Source organism: Rhamphochromis longiceps, linkage group LG4 (assembly GCF_057381845.1).
Source record: "Rhamphochromis longiceps isolate RC_006_pf linkage group LG4, R_longiceps_female_GT1.1, whole genome shotgun sequence".
NCBI lineage: Eukaryota > Metazoa > Chordata > Actinopteri > Cichliformes > Cichlidae > Rhamphochromis > Rhamphochromis longiceps.
In genome coordinates, this window is record NC_140560.1 from 9,052,340 (window position 1) to 9,072,932 (window position 20,593).

Consider the following 20,593-nt stretch of genomic DNA (forward strand, 5'->3'; position numbering starts at 1 on the left):
TTGGATCTCCAACTACTGGTGGGAGGTGGGAACTGCAACGGTAACCAATTAATTAAGAGCAAGGAAACTGAAAAGAAAACATTGGTATAGAAAAATATTGAGATTGAAGAAAAATTAAACTGAAAAAGGAAAGGCTGACATTTAATGAACACAAATTTGTGTTTTACTTCTGTTGTTTTACATTTGCAGTTATTTTCCCTTTTTACTTTCACAATTGTTTTTTTTTTTTGCTTTTTTCTATCTGTTTTTCAGTTTAATCAATGACTGTTTTAATCATGTGTCGCTGTTTTGGCCAGTGGGGGAGGGGACTAAAGGCGGGTTTCTGCTGAGTCTTTACGGTAATTTGCATATAATTTGCATCCAGCAGACAATTAGCTAACTACCTTAACTGAACAACTTTGTAATGGATGTTACAAGTTAATTAAACTGAAAAATGGATTGAAATTGAAAAAATGGATGGAAGCTGAAAAATGGATTGAAGCTGAAAAAAAGATAGATTGAAACTGGAAAAAAAGTTGTAAGCGAAAACAAAAAAATTACAGTTTCAATTAATTGCTTTTCACTATCAATTTTTTTCAGTTTCAATACAAGATTTTTCAGTACATTTATTTCAGTTACAATTTTTTTTTTCAGTTTCAATATTTTTTTTGGTTTCATTTCAAGGTGGCATCGTTCTGACCCCATACTAACAAGGATCAAATATATTATGTGGGTTAAATAGCTGATTTTCCAATCCCTTCTATAAAGCTGCTATAAAAGGTGGAAATTAGTGAGTCAATCTAACCATTATCATTAAGATGAAAAAATGTCTACTAACCTCTAGATTTAGCCAGTCCATCATTATGGCTCACTCCAAGCTTTATCAAAGTTTTGCAAACGAACCAGTTTATGTTGCACTAAAATGCCTGGTTGTAAATAACACAACATTTGTATGTGCCAGCTTGTTTTCCAAGAAGCTTCAGAAAAACAAGCAAGAAAACGTGATTTATAGATTCAATATCTGATTTAAATGTTTACTGTGTAGGAACAGTTTATGTAATTGTTGTTTGAAATTAGTACTGAATGCTGTTCCAGATCTTTCCAGCCCACCTTAACCCTTGGGTTTCACATATGTGCACAATATAAATATGCAGCATATGTATCATTACTTAAGTAAAAAAAATATGCCATATGATGCTTCTTTTCAGCACATTTGACTGAGAGACAGTTGATAAAGAGTGGTCAGGCAGCTGTAGCACTTTGACTTTCATTTGTGATGGGTCAAACGATAAAGGACTCTCAGTGGGTGTATCAAAGCACAACTAGTGAAGCCCCGTATCAGCATGTGTATTGCTATAAGAAAAAATCACGTGACAGCTGTCGTTTCGTACACAACGATTTTTATAAAGTCATTGGTTGTACAGTGATGAGGTATGAAACTGTGTTTAAGAGCAAATTCGTGCTGAGAGTAGAAGAGGAGGAGACTATCTTTGGTGCTGTTTGTGACTTTACGTTTTAGGGTCATCATCACCGGAACCGCAGAGGAAAAGGACATTTTCTCCAGTCTGGGATCATTTAACACTGCCTCCACCCCTCACATACACTCCGACTGTTATAAGCGCGTATATATCCTAAAGCAAAACTAAACAAAACATTAACTTTGATTTCCTGTTCTCAACTTATGCATCCTTGTAAAAAGTATTTTTGTAAATTCTGCATTTGACAGACTATAGTCTATTATATCGTTTTGTTATAATTAAATTAATTGGAATACAGAGTTATCTTTCATTCAGTTAGCACTTTACCATCAGCTGGTTATGTAAACAGGACCATTCATCACTCATTTGGTGTCTAGATATCAGAATGATTGAGCAAAGTTCAGTCCTTCTCCACACTCTTTATAAACGCTGGCTGCAATCATTATTTAAATCCAGCAGTTGTCGCTGCAGCTAACAATGCAACAATGCACTCAAGGCGAGCACAACATGCTGTCTTGATTGTAGATGCTTTGTTTGTTTGTTTTTTTATTAGTTTTCCTTACACAATTCAGTCTTTGGCTAAGCTGATATTTGTTGGTATAAACATGTTATATTAAAATAAATAATAATACTAATGTTGGGAAATCATCCATTTCTACTTCTTTATAAATAAAATGCAAATGTGAACATTTTCTTCAGTTATCTCTCTTTAGATATATTTCTTTTCACAGGTCCATGCAGAAATGCATTAGGGAAATTAATTATTACATACAAGGCAACAAGATTTCAGTTAACATTTATTGTAAAATCTACTTTCTAAGGGAGGAAGAGGTCTTTGCCTTTGCAGGGTTGTTGTGACATTACCCTGTTGATGAGTTTAAAATGTGAATTTCATGTAACCTTTCACTTTGTTTTATGCGAAACTGGTCAACTGCATAATTTAAAAAGCATTAAAAAAAGAAATGTAAATTATGTATGTTGGTGTTATCAATCCTCATTTGGCTGAAATTCCATTATATGCATGATAAAACTGGAAAATCAATCTGTTTATCATTTTAACAGTCAAAACAAATATTCAGATGTTGTGTTATTGCATGAAAATACCAGGTAGCTTGGCACATCCAAGCTTATCCTATGAGTGTTCGGTGGGGCTGAGGCAGGCATGCCATTCCATCCTCTTCATTCCCAAATTTTGGAGGTAGTCTGTGTGGGGGCAAGTCTTGCCATCTTGGAGTACAGAATTTGGGCCCAGACTATCGAGATATGGGATTGCCACTTGTATCGTATCCATATCTCTCTGTATTGAGATTGCTTCCAATAATCACAAGCCTTGTTTTTCCTTCTTTTTTGCTTGTCCTGTTTGGCAGTGTAGCAATCAGAATTATTGTCTGAAGACCAAACAAAATGCCCAACAGATTAATTTTCCCAAGTGGACCATTACAGCTTTTGTTCCAAGAAACACACATGCGATTTAAAATTGAGAAGTGGGCACTTGCACCAGAGGGGAGGCTGATTAAACAGACTGTCCTCAGGGTGCCATTCAGTGTACCCACCCCAAGGCCCTATTTGTGTATGTGATGAGAGTGTAAGTAATGTAGTAGTGCCTGTTAAGGAATAAAACTGAGGCATCGGTGGCCAGGAAGGGACAGAGGAGGAATACCTCCCCTGCAACTCAGTGATGCACCTTTACCTCAAGGTCCTGCATGTGTGGTGGCATGATGAAGCAGGAAGAGGGAAGCAATTAAGGATGGAGGGGAAATGATTGGGACAGTTGGAAAGTACCTGGAGCCAGCTCCCCCCGCTGGCCCCCATGGACACCCCTGTTCTCCAAAATCCACCGAGAGCAGGGGTCCAGGCTCATCCAGTCTGAGGCCCACAGTGGCAGCACTATAGCCTTATTTTTCCAGTGAGGAAGATGCCCCTGGACATATGACAATGCCTCCATCAAAAGCTGTTACTCTATCAGTGCAGCAGTCAAAATAGTGTTCTCTGCTTCTTCTCCACACTTTGACCCTTTGGACCCATGTACTAGGCTTACTCCAAATAATGGTGTAATTGTGCAACTTGGTTTTGTAGAACACTGGCTTAAAATTTCCCCAATTAGGTATGGGCCCTTTTCAGGTCAGTTAAACATGGCATGCTTGGAGCAGACTGATCACATAATAGACATCTATGTTAATAGATGCTGATATAGCACCAGCACTTTACCAGCATTTTCAGTAGCACAATAAGTATTGGTTTGGCATCGACACAGAAGATTTGGTAACTTTGTGGCAAAAACTATGCAACCATTCAAAAGTCACTTAAAAAAAACTCTCTTTCCCATTCTGATGCTTGTATTAAATTTCAGCAGGTTGTATCAGTCATGTCTACGCGCCTAAATGCACTGAGTTTCTACCACATGATCGGCTGTTTATTCAATCATTTATTTTGTGAGTTGCTCTGAATTGTTGAGTCTGAAGCTATTAAAGCACAGATGGACAAAAAAGTGCCTGTACAGGTGGAAATTACAAATCGTATCTGCTCATGACGGCTACAGTCCATCACAAAGAGAAAGTGACACTGACCATTTTAATCTCTCCCTCTCTGTGTCTAATCCTGTGGATGCTGATCAGTGCACTTCACTATCTTCTGCTGTACGTCACTGCTCAAAATCCGCACCCTATTAATAGCCAATAAGCGATTAATTGTTCATTCACAAGTCATCTATAGGCCTGCTGACACAACTTCACCACCAGTGATGGATTTTAGCTATATTATGATTATTAATTATGCTGTGTGTTGTAAAGCATTAGTTATGCTTTACAACACACAGAGGTTCAAGTGTTCATAACTGTACAGCAATGTCACTTAATTATTATTATTTCAAAAGCATAAACAGCAAAATCTTAAGTTTATATACTACAGTTTCAATAATTAGTAAAGGGGATTATTTGCCCATTATCCACTATGAAATGCTGGTATATTTTAGCTCGCTCTAAGACACTGGACTTGTCTCTTGAGTAATTGTTTTAAAGAAGCAACTCTTTCATTGAGTCAATTACTAAACAGCCCTATTTTTGATTAATCTGCTCTTTATCATGACTAAATGCTGCTTCAATAATTAATCTCACTTCTATAGTACACACTGAAGAGGGAGAGGCAAAGCAGAGATCCTCAGACCTATTTTTTCCCAGCAAATGCCTAGTTGAGGAATCCAGCCTCTCAATTGTATCCTTACTCTACCTCAAGTCTCCTTCTGGTTAGACAAAACACCTCAACTGGCTCATTTTCATGTGAGGAGTAGCATCATTACTTAAACGCTGTGCATGAGGTGCAAGAAGAACATGACTGCACATTCTTTGGCATCATAATAAGACATCTGTTTGAGTATGAATGTTATATGAGAGCACTTGGGCATAGAAAAAAGAGCTTATATGAATGGGTAGATTGAGTAGAGAAGTGTGACACAAGAATCAGTCCTTTTATTAAACAGTCTTTTGTCTTAAGCATCTGCATTAATCTGCATTGTAAATAAAACTTTGAACTTTTCTTCAGAGCCCTGTGCTTGAGTCCAACTTAAACTAAGGTTATGACACAAGGGTGGCTCGAGAGGTAGAACATGTCATCTATAGATCTACTGATCCCTGGCTCCCCCAGTCTACATGCCACAAAGCTACATTGGAGTACGAATGTGTGTGAATGTTAGCTAGAAAGCACTTAAAGCATACAAGAAAGTACTTGTGTGAATGGGTGAATGTGGCATGTTGTATTAAGCGCTTTATAAGAATCAGTCCATTTAGCAGAAGAGTCTGTTAAACTAACAACCATTTTGCCACCATCATTTTTATAGGCTGACATTCAGGATAATTCATCACCTTTCAACTTTCCATCACATTTCCATAAAAGGATAGTTGTTGTTGAAGGTCTAGATGGGGCAATCGTTGCTCAAGTGTTGGCAGTTCGTCTTGTAATCGGAAAGTTGCTGGTTCGAACCCTGGCTCAGACAGTCTAGGTTGTTATGTCCTTGGACAAGACACTTCACCTACCACCTACTGGTGATAGCCAGAGGGGCCGATGGCATGATATGGCAGCCTTGCCTCTGGGTCAGTCTGCCCCAGGGCAGCTGTGGCTACAACTGTAGCTTGCCTCCACCAGTGTGTGAATGTGAGAGTGAATGAATAGTGGCATTGTAAAGCGCTTTCAGGGTCTTGAAAAGTGCTATATAAATGCAATCCATTAGTATTATTACATTGATAATGTGTTGATCTGGGGGTTCTCACAGAAAGAACATGATTCTCACCTCCATACAGTATTCCCAAGCATAGAAAAATGTAAGATATCATCAAAGGAAGTTAAATTCCTCTGTAACATTTTCCCAGAAACTGGAGTTAAGCCATATCCATTCAAGACAGCAGCAACCAGAGAAATGCCTGACCTACTAACAAGACTGAACTGCATAGTTCAGTGAAGTTCTACTGCAAAGGTGGAGCAAAGAATGGACTTCCTGTCTGGACAGTCAGAGCGAACATCTCAGAGAGGACAGTTCTCTTCGACTGAAGCACACATCGTGCACTTCATGTCCTTGAAGTCCTTGTCAGGGCGAATGACCAGAAAGCAGATGTTGTGAAGGTGCCAATATATTAGCTTGCATGTACCGCTTACAGCACTGCCGTTTCACATCATCATCAACATAAAGATCATTTCTTAAGATATGACCCAAGTATTTCACTTTGCTCCCCACATTCAATACTTGGTCGGTTAAATAAAAAGATGGAATATTTAGCTTGTGATCCTCCTTAGTTGGAGCAATCACAATAACACTCTTTTTAGGGTTAAAAGCAATACTGGGCACCATACCTAACACAAACTCTAAGTAAGTGCTGCAAACCAGCACTGTAGGGAGACAAAATGACCAAATCATCAGCATACATTAATAACAATAACGTTACCCACAATAGACCCAGTCTTACATGCATTTAACTTGACAGAAAGATCATTAAGATACAGACTGAATAGAGCAGGAGACAATATTCCATCTTGTTCAGACACTACTAGATATCTTCCCAGTGAGTGGTCTAAACCACATGCTTTTTAGAGGCATCCTCTCTATAACAAGTTGTACTTCTTCAGGTCGAATAATTTTGCCATTATTGAAACCAACTGTACTACTGTTAGTAAAATCTATTTCTTTCCAAAAAGCATACACCTTAATGTGCTGAAGCTCTTTTTTGCCATAGAATTTGCCCTCATCATGCAAACATTCCTTTTAATGAAGAGGCTAAACACAAGCTACAGGTACCTTGGTGTTCATCTAAACAATAAACTGGACTGGACTCATAATTCAGATGCCCTCTACAGGAAAGGGCAGAGCAGGCTGTACCTGCTGTGGATACTCAGATCTTTTGGAGTGAAGGGCCCAATCCTGAAGACCTTCTATGACTCTGTGGTGGCCTCAGCCATCTTTTACGGTGTGGTCTGCTGGGGCGGCAGCATCCCTGCGGGGGACAGGAAGAGACTGAGCAGGCTGATCCGCAGGGCCAGCTGTGTTCTAGGATGCCCTCTGGACCCAGTGGAGGTGGTGAGTGACAGGAGAATGGTGGCTAAGCTGTCATCCCTGTTGGACAACATCTCCCAGCCCATGCAGGAGACTCTGACAGCACTGAGCAGCTCCTTCAGTGGCAGGCTGCAGCACCCACGGTGTGGGACGGAGCAGGTCTTTCCTCCCAACTGCTGTCAGACTCCACAACAAAGACTTTTGCAGCTGATCAAACACACACATCCACACATGTGGAATAAGACTAAGTGCAATACTCTTTTTCTGACAAAGTTGTATTTTTACTCAGTTGTATATAGCATTTGAATTCTATTTTTATCCTATTGTATATTTTATTCTATTGTATATAGTATTTTATTTTATTTTTTCGATTCTATTCTGTACAGCTGTGTACAGTATATTATTCTTATTGTATTCCAGTGTTCTCCAGTTTTTGCTATATAACTTTGCACTGTCCACTTTCTGCTGTGACAAAACAAATCTCCCACGTGTGGGACTAATAAAGGTTCTCTTCTCTTCTCTTCTCTTCTCTTCTCTTCTCTTCTCTTCTCTTCTCTTCTCTTCTCTTCTCATAAATGAGCAGGTACAGAAAAAACCTCCACAAAAAGGCCACAGATCTATTGCCTTGTTGGGATACTTCAGCCCAGGTCAATTCTTTATGGGGCACCTGCTTCATTCCACTGTGCCAACCTTACAATCTCTGCTCAACCTATTGTTTCCTGACAGTGCTGCTGTCAGTGAAAGTCAGAAAGAGAGCAGAAATGCAAATCAGAAATGAGTCAATAAGTGCCAGCATATGCATGAGCTCTGCTACCATCCACCTGGGAAACAGATGTGGTTGACCAGCACCAAAGTGACAGGGACTGTAGTGTGTGAACATTCAACACCACTTACACTGAGCTGTACACCAGTTTATTACAATGGAGTCCACAGTGTAGATCAGGCTGAGCAGTTTTCAAACCATGGAGAGTGGACCTGTAAATAAATAAGAATTTATTCTTGGTTTGAAAAAAAAAATCAAAATGGTTCTACTTCAGTAGTGCCACTTTGTTACCACAACAATCCTTATGTTAGTATGTATAATCAATTTGTTGCTATGTGAGGATGGGCAGGGGATCCTCCGTGATGTTTTTTTGCAGTAGAGGGTTACAATGCTAGTAACTGCATGTCGCAGGCAATAAAAGCTCATTCGCTACCACTCATTTTCCTTGAATACAAACCTCTTAATGATCAGTACTTAGTAAAACACGTAATTTTTTTTTAAACTATCCTAGATGAAAGTTAGAGATTTTGAATGCTTCTTCACACATTGTCACATGCATAGTCTGGAATAAACCTGTAATAAACACTGAGCTGATTACATGATTCTTATGTAATTCCTTCTTAGTGAAAGTGATGCTTTTTCTGCCATCTCCCTTTTTACAACCATCCCCAGTGTTCCCTAAAACTTAAAGGATGTGTTGAATATTATAATCATGTTTTATTGTGCTGATTGGTAGTGCTAAACAGCTGTCAAAACCAGACTATATTTTGTGCTTTAGTGCGGCTCTCCTGTATATATCCTTCCCGTATATACATGTGTACAGAGGAGGCTTCCCACAGTTACAGCGTGGTCCTCTGTACCACCCAGTAAAACATGGAAGCGCGCCAGACTGTAAGAAGGCTGGCTGTTGATTTGATTTGGCTCCCTGTAAAATATCGCAAACCTAATACAATCGCGTGAACTCGGTGATCTTCTCTCGTGCACTGCTGTAAGCGCGCGCGTACGCTGAGGCAGTAGGAGCGCGTGCCGTCAGTCCCAGGGGACGATGAATTTGCGGAGGTAGACTGCGTTTTACTCACTCTCCCTTCAAGTGGGTTTGAGGTTTTCGTACCATTTTTTAAGTGCAAGTAGGAGGTGATGTTAAGCTCCTGGCGCGCACACAGATGTGTTTCTAAAAGCCTACACTGCGGTAGAATGAGCGACTCATTTACGACCTTCTACTATGACGGAAACTTAAATTCAGCTGAATGACTTTATGGATTAGCGCGTGCTGGGGAGGACTGGCTATGTAACTGACACGGGGATTAATCAAGCTCGTCCAAACCGCATCCATCCATCTGGAAGGAACGTTAGTCTCTGCAGACTCCGTTCTTCTCCATTCATCCGTTACTATGTAAGACAATGGTACCAGTTCCTCTGCAAAAACACGCGCGGTTGCTTAGTTTCTGATGCTTGGCTGTGAAACAATCTGTCGATCAGCACCAAAACCCGGTTTTCTCCATTTCATATGGGCGAAGACGAGGAGTGCTCCAGCGCCCCTTCACGCCGCGGAGAAAATGCAGAGAACGGAAAGAGCGGAGCAGCTCTGGACCCAGAAAGAGAAAAGAGGTATGCGGAGCTGTTCGAGCAACTGGACTTGAATAAAGATGGCAGGGTTGACATCAATGAACTGAAGACCGGACTGGCAACTCGTGGTTTACAACTCCGAGAGGCTGAGAAGGTGAGCAGGTGTTTTTAATGCGGCACAGGCTGAGGCAGACGCACGCGCACGCTGTACGTGAACTAGTTTATAGTGTTTGTAAAAAAAAAAGTAAACTTATCTTAAGGGTAAAGAGTGTGGAAATGGTTTCTTCTGTATTTTAGGTTTTTATTTAATCAAGTTTATCTTTGTGTGTTTGTGATGCAAGGGCGTAGATTTGGCATGGACGGAAGGGACATGTCCCCACCAATATTCAGCGATTATTGAATTGTCCCCACCAATAATTTGATCTATTCGAGTAAAGAAAATCAAACCCGATAGAAAGAAAAAAAAAAACCCCGATCTGTCAACGTCTCATTCACCCAGCGGTGCAGAAAGAGTTAAATTACGTCCTCTACTGGAGTCCTACCTCATGTGACAAATATGGCCAATGTGATTGGCTGTGCCTTTCAGGGAGCTCTGTTTGGTTTTACCAGCGGCAAGCCTGCGCTCAGGTTTGCCAACTTAGCGACTTATTAGCGAGTTTTCAGACCCCTTAACGACTTTTTTTCTAAAAAAAAAAAAAGTCGCTAAAAAAAGACGTGAAAGCGCGTATCACTTTTACTCTCAACAAGCAGCGGGTGCTGTAACGCAGTCAGTTCTTCTTTCACTCCTTTACTCTTATGCTGTTTTGTGGATCACAAGGTTTAAAACTACTTATAAACACACACACACAAAGTAACTCCACCAGAGTGCCTATTTCGGGTCACTTTTGCCGGTCCAAGCCCAGGTAAAGGAGCAGGGTTGGAATTGTGACATTAAAAAAAAACAATAATTGCTAAAAGAAATTTAATTTGTAGTTCTAAATAAACTCTAAATGCATTTAGGACGTTTTTTACTCACTTTATGTCTCTTCCACGATGTTATTTCTCTCTCCAACAACATAGGTTACAATTAGATTAGCATGACCAATTAGGCGATGACGTCATTTAGCGACTTCTAGCGACTTTTAGGACAACCAATAGCGATTTTCCTTACTGAGGAGTTGGCAACACTGCTTGCGCTGCGAGGAGGAGAGGAGGATGGCAGCAAAAAGGAAGAACCTGGATATAAGTATTTTTCAAAGAAACCTGCAAGTCACTTAAAGCCAAATTAACTCATAATATGTGTCCGTCATAATAACGTTACAGGCTATGCTAGGCTTTGGCCCACATCAGTCTAAAATTGTATGTAACCACGAATAACGTGTTTTGGAAACTAACTGCACAACAGGCAGCACTATTAGTTATCTCAGTCTCCCAGAGTAGCATTTCTAATTTTGATTGAAACTGTCAGAGAAAACGGCAGCTTTGAGCAAGCCAGGATATTAGTTTACAGAGGCTGTTAAAATTATATGTCTAACATTAAAATGTTGGTGACACAATAATTTCATCCTAATGGTACTGACATATTCATAAGGTTAATTTTTGAGACAAAATGTCATGAGGTAGTCTTGTAGTGCCACCTTGTAGTGCAGTTTGCACAAATTGTTTTAAAAATGCACTCACCCTACAAACATTACTGATGAGTCAAGATCTGCACAAATTGACAGAAACACCGAAGCAGCTACTCATTTTATTCTTATTGTCATGTATGTCCTATTTGTCAGGTGACAGAAGAACCAACACAAAGCTCGGAGAGTAATGGTGATACAAGATCACAGGTGAAATTGGATGATGACTTGTTGGTTCATTACTGTATTTGAAGCACATGTGTGACTGCATGTATTTGGAATGTCTCACTGTTATTTATCAGGTGACAGAGGCAGCTCTGCCATGCTGTAGCTCGGACAGAGGTGAAGAGGTGAGGTCACAGGTGACTGACTGATGATTTGGTGCTGTAGATTAAATAGTATTTATTATCATGACAATTGTTAGGCTGCTGATGTAAATTGTTTCATTAGTGTATATTTGACAAAGAATCTGAATTGACATGTCTCACTTTTTATATGGCACGAATCAATGTGTTATTTTATCAGGTGGCAATATGTCGTAGTGCAGTCAGAGGGGAAGAGCCAGGGCCAAAGGTGAGGCACATCAAGCACAGAATAATAATTGTAATCTGAGGATAAAACGCATGTACTGAGGCTGAAAGAAGCTTCAGTGCTCTCAGAAGACTAAAAAGATGGCTAAGGTTAACAATGACTCAAATGAGATTAAACAATGCTGCTGTATGCCATGTCCACCAGGAGAGACTGGACAGTATAGATGTAAAACAAATATGCCAGCAGTTTGTCTCAGTTAACAAGAGGAGAAGGCATGTGTTTGGCTCCTTCACATAGTGGACATTGAGTTGTTGTGTGGGACACCAGTAGTCCATGTCTGTTGCTGTAACAGTAGTTCATGTTTAGAATAGAAAATCTCAGCTCACTGATTTGATCGGGGCAATTGTGTGCCTAAACTGTTGCATAATTTTGCTGAGAGATCTTTTACTTTGTGGTAATCTTAAATGAGTAGTTTTATGGACAAAAACCACCAGGTCATTCAGTGTTCCCTTAGGGCCAAAATATAACAGATGTTGGTGTACTATAACTGAAGTAATGATGTTAAGTCCTTAAAGTCATATTCTTTTATTGTCATGACTGTATTTGAAGCTATTTTTATTTTTGTATGATACCTGATTTATATGGATTATGGCTGAAGTAAACTAAAGCCTAAAATACTTAGTCATTTGTTTAATAGTACTTTAACATTATATAAGTCACATATAAAACTATGAATTGTGATTTTAAATGGTTTAAAAGCACGTAGAATAGCACATGTAGGCAAGTATATTTCTCCTCTTTTTATTAAGAAGCAAAAACCAAAAGGAAAAAAAAGAAACAGGGCAGAGTTCAGTGGTTGAATCATCCGTCCCCACCAATGCCAAAACCAAATCTACGCCCTTGTTGTGATGTCTTACTGAGGACACTCGACGTCAACGTGGTACGTGGTAAAAGTTATGTCTCTGAACAGAAGAATGAATAGAAGAAAAGAACTAACTTTTGAAATCCTGATCGTGGAGTACTTAAAGAAAAATAATATAAGGGATTGAGCTACTTTATGCTGGGGAGTCTAACAGCTGCATCCCCATTTTAAACCAATGTCAGAAATGGCAACAGTCTGTTGAAATAAATCAACTTTGTCACACATTTAGCAATAAGTCCAAGTTTAATGACATTGCTCAGTTTTTCTTGGACTCAGTAAATGAACTTTTTCTTCATTAGCCATTCAAATAATACAGGGGATGCTATACGCTTTATATATGGACTTCTGAAGATCCACAAGATGCATGTGGGTTATACCCATGAAAACCTTGCCAATCTTCTCTGCCAGTGACAAAAACGTATTCTGCTACTGACTCTTGTTGGGTGCTGTTTATTGAGTTGGATAATTGAAGACATATTGGCAAATAAAGAATTTGTTAATTTAATAAGCAAGGGCCTCGGTATCATATGGAAGAACAGCCTGGCACCTCCCCCTCATGCTGGTCACCAGCTTGGTCACACACTGCTGTGGGATGGCATTCCACTCTTCAACCAGCTTTTTTGCAAGTCAGCCTGTGTGATTGTGTTAGTCATTCTGGCTTGAGCAACATGTCCAAGCTGATCCCACAAATGTTCAATGTGGTTGAGATCAGGACTGCAGGTAAGCGATAGCATCCTCTCCAAATTCTGGTGGTAGTGTCCAATAAACTCCACTCTGTGGGGGTGAGCACTGTCAAAGTTCAGTCCCAGACTGTTGAGATATGGGATTGCCATAGAGATGGCCTCCAATGATGATAAATCTTGTTTTTACAGTGAGGGAGATGCCGCTGAACACAATCACACTGTCTCCAGCAAAAGCTGTTACCAATGAACATAGCATTCTCTGCATCTTCTCCACACTGTGATCCAACTGCCATAGGCAGAATCTGGACTCACATAAGGTTCCTCCACATTTTCAGCTTCCAGTGAACATGTTGTCAAAGCAAGAGTCAATAGCAGACTAAGGTGTTTAGTATTGGCAGAGAAGATTTGGTAAGTTTTTCATGGACTCATCCCACATACTCAACTCTGCTATTCAACCCACAGATATATTTTCCTTACAAATGTGGCACCATTTAAAGGGAAATAACAGGCTTTCCAGTATAAGATTTATTGCCAATTAATACAGCAAGAAACAATTGAGCATGCACACATTTTCTTACTCTTTAAGAAAGTTTAGTTTTGTTTGCCTCAAGACATAGCTCAGGTACTGAAGCTGGGCTTTATTTACCTTACTTACTGTCAGTGTTGGTCAAGTTACTTGAAAAAAGTAATCAGTAACTAATTACTTATTACTTGACCAAAAAAGTAATCCCGTTACTTTACTGATTACTTATTTTCAAAAGTAATTAATTACTTAGTTACTTAGTAACTTTTTAAAAACACGATTTACAACCTGAATAGGTGATAAAGCGATAGATCTTTCAGCCCAATTCTACTTTTTCTGCATAATCCATCATACAAAATGTAATCAAATGGAAAAGTCTCCTTTTAAAACTTGTTTTATTAGTTTTAATCTTTTAACTTTATGCATCAAGCAAAAATTTAATTATATGCAACATTCTCTGACTGGAAGAAATTTGTTTAATATTTAAACCTATTTTCTACACATTCCAGCACATAAAATAATTTTTTTGTGTGTTTTTACACTCACTCTTTCAAATAGATGCAAGTAAAACACAGCAGCAAATAAATAAAGTCAAAGACTAGCGAGAGAAGTGACTGAAGAAGAAATACTCAGTGCATCATGGAAATTGCGCAGCAGCCTTTACCTGTTGCAGCATAACTAAGGGAGGATTCAGGGTCACCTGATCCAGCCGTAACTCAGCAAAAATGAAAGTTTGAAGCCTAATCTTAAAAGTAAAGATAGTGTCTGTCTCCTGAATCCAAACTGGAAGCTGGTTCCACAGAAGAGGGGCCTGAAAACTGAAGGCTCTGCCTCCCATTCTACTTTTAAATACTCTAGGAACAACAAGTAAGCCTGCAGTGTGAGAGCGAAGTGCTCTAATAGGTGATATGGTACTATAAGGTCATTAAGATAAGATGGGACCTTGTATGTGAGGAGCAGCATTTTAAATTTGCTTTCAGGAAAGTTTTCAGGAAACACTGTGAAATGTTCAGTTTCTAGGCCATATGTCAGAGCAAGATCTAGAGTGTGAGAAAAGTAGTGGGTGGGTTCTTCTACATTTTGAAAGAAGTTAACTGAGTCTAATAATAAATAATAACAATGCCCTGTTAAGTATTTTTAAATGGTAAATGGACTGATTCTTATACAGCGCTTTTCTACTCTCCCGGAGTACTCAAAGCGCTGTATACAACAAGCCTCACTCACCCATTCACACCCACTTATACAAGCACTTCTAAACTCAAGTGCAACTAATAAACATTCATGCACATTCACACTCCGATGAACGCATCGGAGGGCAATTTCGGGTTAATATCTTGCCCAAGGATATTTGACATGCAGACTTGGGGAGCCAGGAATCAAACCACCAACCTTCCCATCAGTAGCTGATCTGCTGTACCACCTGAGCCGCAGCCACCATTTTTAGCATCTACATTGACGTTAAAATCACCCACAATACTTATTTTATTTGTGTTGAGCACTAAATTTGATAAGAGTGAGAAATCATACAGAAACCTTGAGTAAGGCATGGTGGGCAATAGATATCAACAAATAAAACTATTTTTGAGTTTTCTTGGGTGGACAAGGCTAAGCATCAGGCTTTCAAATGAATTGAAACTCCCTGGGTCTGTGGTTGATTAAAAAGCTGAGGTGCAAAGCTTGCTACCATATCCTCCCTTTGCCTGTGGTTTATAGATTCTGACATTTAGTATAACTCTGGGGTGCTGATTCATTTAAACTAACATAATCATCATGCTGTAACCAGGTTTCTGTAAGATTTGTTAATCAATTATTAATTGATGTGCTAACAGGCACTTAGAAAAGAGAGATTTAAGGTTTAATAATCTAGATTTTACTGTTTTACTTGTTGCAGTTGAGAATAATATGTTGTTCTTTCTTTGTCTTTTTTTGTGTTTAAATCATTTTTGCTGATTCAGTCCAGTAGTGAAATTTGCTAGTTACCAGCACTAATGTCAGGGCAGTACACTGATTAGTGTGTATTTCCTGGATAGCTAGTTAGCTAGCACTTTTACTGTATCATGCTGCTGAGTGACTGCTACTCGTCAAACACATTTCATTGCAATATTGACCCTGTGCTAACTTGCATATGACAAATAAAACTGAAAACTGAAACTGAAACTTTTACGGTTAGCTACGTTAGCTAAAATGGTCATTCGCTCTGATTCTTGCTGCTGCTCCTAATGAGGAATTTCTGTGTGTGTATTGATTTTGTTAATGTACTGAACAAAGTTTTGAAATAAACTCACCGTGGCTCCCTGTGCTCTGTGGTTGTGAATCCAGCATGGTAGACAGGACAATGGAAATGGACTGGCTGACTTCAACTCTCTTCTCCTCACTATTTACACTCCCTGATCCCACCGTTTGCCCCATGTCATTTACATTGTGAACACATCCTAATTTAAGCCTTTTTTTGGCTTTAATTCCCTGTTTACTCTGTGCTTTCTCTCTTTCTCTGGACTTACAGATAGTCCTTGAGAGCGACACCAACCATGATGGTCTGCTGGATTTCCAGGAGTTCTCTCAGTACCTCCAGACTCACGAGAAAAGACTCTGGCTCATGTTCCACAGACTGGACCGTAACAATGACGGTGTGTGCATGCTTAACACACAGTAAATACACCACCCATAAATAATCTCTTTACAGGCCCCAATTTCCAATGCTGTTTGTACTCTCTGATGTGTTTGGTAGGGCAAATTGATGTGGGGGAGATCCAGCACTCACTACAAAAGCTTGGAGTGGAGGTTACCATGGAACAGGCCTCCAAAATACTGCAGAGGTACCATGTCTGAAATGGAAATTTGATTTTGTTTGTATTTCTTTACACAGTGATCTATTACAGTCAAGTCTTCTCTATAGTTTACCTCATAAATCCCTCCATAAACTGCAGTTGGTTCAAAATACAGCTGCTCGTATTATTTCCAGAACTAGATCCACTGAACATATAACACCTGTTAAACAGCTCCATTGGCTCCCAGTTCACCTCCGTGTCAATTTCAAGATCCTGCTTCTCACTTTCAAAGCACTTCATAACTTTGCTCCTCCATATCTATCCGAGCTTCTCCATACATACTCACCCCTTCGTACACTCCGCTCTTCTTCAGCTTCCCTTCTGTCAGTTCCACCTGCTCAGATTTTACACCATGTGCCATTGTAGCTGACTTGGTTGAGCAGGTGATCCATATGCCAAAAGTCTACAGGTGCCTGGGTTTGATTCTATCTCCCTTGTGCTCGCCCTACTTTCCAGTATAAAAAAGGTTAAAACTACATAAATGATTTAAACTCAACTGGCTAAGTCGGAGGATTAGCTTTGAGGATTAAGGGAGTTTACAAAGCCAAAGATTTTGTGGCAGTGGCATTTGTGAAGGCCGCATCTTAAACAATCAGTAGCAGTTAGTGATAGAACTGAACTTTCAGGTGAGTTTCCAACTGGAGAAGGGCCCAGGGACAAGGCTGGCATACAGATGGTTAGCACGTGAGGGGATTTAGGACACAAGAAGTGCACGTAATAGTAAGGATTTAGAAAAGCAGCTACTTGACTGCTGTAATCAGAGGATGATGAAGTGTTAATATCAAAATATTACTAACAGTGAAAAAGAAGTGCACAATAAAAGAAAATAATATTAATGGACTTGGGTTGCAAGATGGCACCTGTGTTTGGCTGTGCCTCTGTCTATGTGTTTGTTTATTTTACATATTGTGCAAGTATTTTTGGTACAGTTTTGCCCGGTGTCATCTTCCTTTTAATATATGATGCATCTGATAAAATCTGCTATGGATAATTTTCAGAGTCAACAAAATGAGGTTGTTTTTCCAGTGCTGCTTGAGCACTTCGCCTTTGCTTAGGAGGCTTCGTCAGAGGAAGCGGGGGAAAAGAGCTGGTTTCTTTGTACTACTTTGTCGGCTTTGGAGAGAAGCAGGTCTTTGGGAGCTTTACTCCTGGGCTGCTGCCAGTCAGATTCACCTGAGGCTTGTTGAGGCTGGCCTGTTTTTCACATTGTCATCTGAAAGTGTGGAAAGCCATGGGAAAAATCTATTAAAAAGAGGCCTGTGTTGAGCTGGAAGGCTCAGGTTGATCAGGGTCAACTGGCCTCCTATACCACCGGAGTGAAGGTGTAATTTGGCAAGCCTTGGATTGCTTTGGAGTGCTTTGAGTGCTCAGAGTAGAAAACCACCATATAGGAACCAATCCATCTGCCATTCGCAGATATGGGCAGAGAAGCTGCCTCTGGCTAGGAGATGTGGCCGTCTTGAAACAAGTATTTATAATCTTGATGGCCGAATTACATGAAAACTTGTTTTAAACAGGTGAGAGGGAATGATGTCAAACAGATGGCACCTCCAACAACTTGCCTCACACATTATTGGATCTGAGCATCCTTAGAAAGTAAAGTCTGCTCATCCTCATCTTGTACAGCGTCTTGTACACTGTTGGTTCCTCCAGTCAGGTGAAGTACCTGTAGCCGTCCCCGTTTTCTAACTCTTCACCCGCCATGTTGATGGGCCTAGTTGCAGTGTTTTTTTCCTCCGAAAGTCAGCCAACATGTCATTTGTGTTGCTGAAATTCAGAAGGAGGTGATTTCTTCTTTCTTCTTAATACATCCAACCACTGCAGTGTCATAAGAGAACTTCTGCAGGTGGCATGTTTTAGTCTTGTAATGGAAATTTGAGGTGGACAGGAATGGAGACAGGACTGTCCCCTGTGGTGCCCTAGTATTACTAACCACCACATCAAACAGTGGTACAAATTAAGGGCTCTCTGACAGATAGTCAGCAATCCAGGAGACAATAGAAGTGGTGAGGCCCATCCTGAGCAGCTTATTATTTAGCAGAAGTGGGTGGATGGTATTAAAGACACTGGGAAAAAAAACATGATTCTAAAAATGCCACCAGTACCATCCTGTTAAGAGTGAGCATGCTGAAAGAGGTAGATAATCACCTCCACAAGAGGGTGGTACGCAAACTGAAAGGGGTCAGGGGATGTTTCACCTGCAAGATATGATGGGCAAGAACCACTCTCTAGCACCTTCATGACATGTGACATCAAGGCATTTGGTCTGAAGTCATTAAGGCCAGAAGGAATGGCTTTCTTCGGTACCAGTACTAAACATAACGTCTTCCATAGTACACTCAACAAAAATATAAACGCAACACCTTTGTTACTGCTCCCATTCCCCATGGGATGGACTTAGAGACCTAAAATTCATTCCAGATACACAATATAACCATCCCTCCCAAACAGTGGTCACAAATCAGTCCAAATGTGTGGTAGTGGGCACATCTGCTATATTGAGATAATCCATCCCACCTCACAGGTGTGCCACATCAGGATGCTGATCTGACATCATGAGTAGTGCACAGGTGTACCTCAGACTGCCCACAACAAAAGGCCACCCTGGAATGTGCAGTTTTGTCTCACAGCAAAATGCCACAGATGCCACAAGCAATGAGGGAGCGTGCAATTGGCATGCTGACAGCAGGAATGTCAACCAGATCTGTCGCCCGTGCATTGAATGTTCATTTCTCAACCATAAGCCGTCTCCACAGGCGTTTCAGAGAATATGGCAGCACATCCAACCGGCCTCACAACCGCAGACCTCGTGTAACCACACCAGCCCAGGACCTCCACATCCAGCAGGTTCACCTCCAAGATCGTCTGAGACCAGCCACCCAGACAGCTGCTGGAACAATTGGTTTGCACAACCAAACAATTTCTGCACAAACTGTCAGAAACCGTCTCAGGGACGCTCAACTGCATGCCCGTCGTCCTCATCGGGGTCTTGACCTGACTCCAGCTCGTCGCCGTAACAGACTTGTGTGGGCAAATGCTCACATTCGATGGCGTCTGGCACGTTGGAGAGGTGTGCGCTTCACGGATGAATCATGGTTCACATTGTTCAGGGCAGATGGCAGCTGAGAATGTCCCAGTTCTTGCATGGCCAGCATACTCACCGGACATGTCACCCATTGAGCATGTTCGGGATGTGCTTGACCGGCGTATACGACAGCGTGTACCAGTTCCCACGAATATCCAACAACCTCGCACAGCCATTGAAGTGGAGTGGACCAACATTCCACAGGCCACAATTGACAATCTGATAGACTCCATGCGACGATGTGTTGCACTGCATGAGGCAAATGGTGGTCACACCAGATACTGACCGGTTCTGGGTCCCCAGACCCCCAATAGCGCAAAAAACTGCACATTCCAGGGTGGCCTTTTGTTGTGGGCAGTCTGAGGTACACCTGTGCACTACTCATGATGTCAGATCAGCATCCTGATGTGGCACACCTGTGAGGTGGGATGGATTATCTCAATATAGCAGATGTGCCCACTACCACACATTTGGACTGATTTGTGACCACTGTTTGGGAGGGATGGTTATATTGTGTATCTGGAATGAATTTTAGGTCTCTACGTCCATCCCATGGGGAATGGGAGCAGTAACAAAGGTGTTGCGTTTATATTTTTGTTGAGTGTATAATGTCTTCACCTTCACCAATTGCTATAACAGTGATCAGACAGGAGACAAGAGGATGCAAAGGGGTCTGCATGGGATCCTACAGCCATGTTGGTGTAATTAACTGGGAATGCTTTTTATTAGTGAAGAAATCTTCCACTTAGGTTGAAGAGATACTGCAGGGGGCAGATGGTTGGGCATCACAGGACTTCAGGACCCTGGAATTGATGCAGCCAAGGGCCTGGAGCTTTAATTTAAACCCCTTTTCCATTAGTACCTACTCAGATCGACTTGCCACCGTTCGCCACAGTTTTCAGGGTTTTCCATTAGGTGATACTGTAATAATACCTGGTACCAGATACTAAAATAGTATGTGCTCTGAAGGGGTTCTAAAGCAATCTGAAGAGGTACTAAAATGCATGGCACCAATTGGCCGGTCAGTGGCATGACTCAATGAGTTATGAGAGCGTCTTATTCGCCAAAATCAAAACTGCTATTTTTTAAACCCGG

The 20,593-nt window shown here is 40.7% G+C and overlaps 1 protein-coding gene across 1 annotated transcript in view; it reads left to right on the forward strand.

Moving 5' to 3' along the window:
• Positions 1–8,682: 8,682 nt before the first annotated feature.
• The window catches only part of LOC146670978 (mitochondrial adenyl nucleotide antiporter SLC25A23-like), a 49,612-nt gene continuing 37,701 nt past the window's right edge, over positions 8,683–20,593 (forward strand). Inside the window, exons 1-3 of the mRNA XM_085403115.1 lie at positions 8,683–9,476; positions 16,089–16,212; positions 16,314–16,401. Coding sequence (XP_085259241.1) covers positions 9,264–9,476; positions 16,089–16,212; positions 16,314–16,401 — 425 coding nt within the window. The 5' untranslated portion in view covers positions 8,683–9,263. The remainder of the gene's footprint in view (positions 9,477–16,088; positions 16,213–16,313; positions 16,402–20,593) is intronic.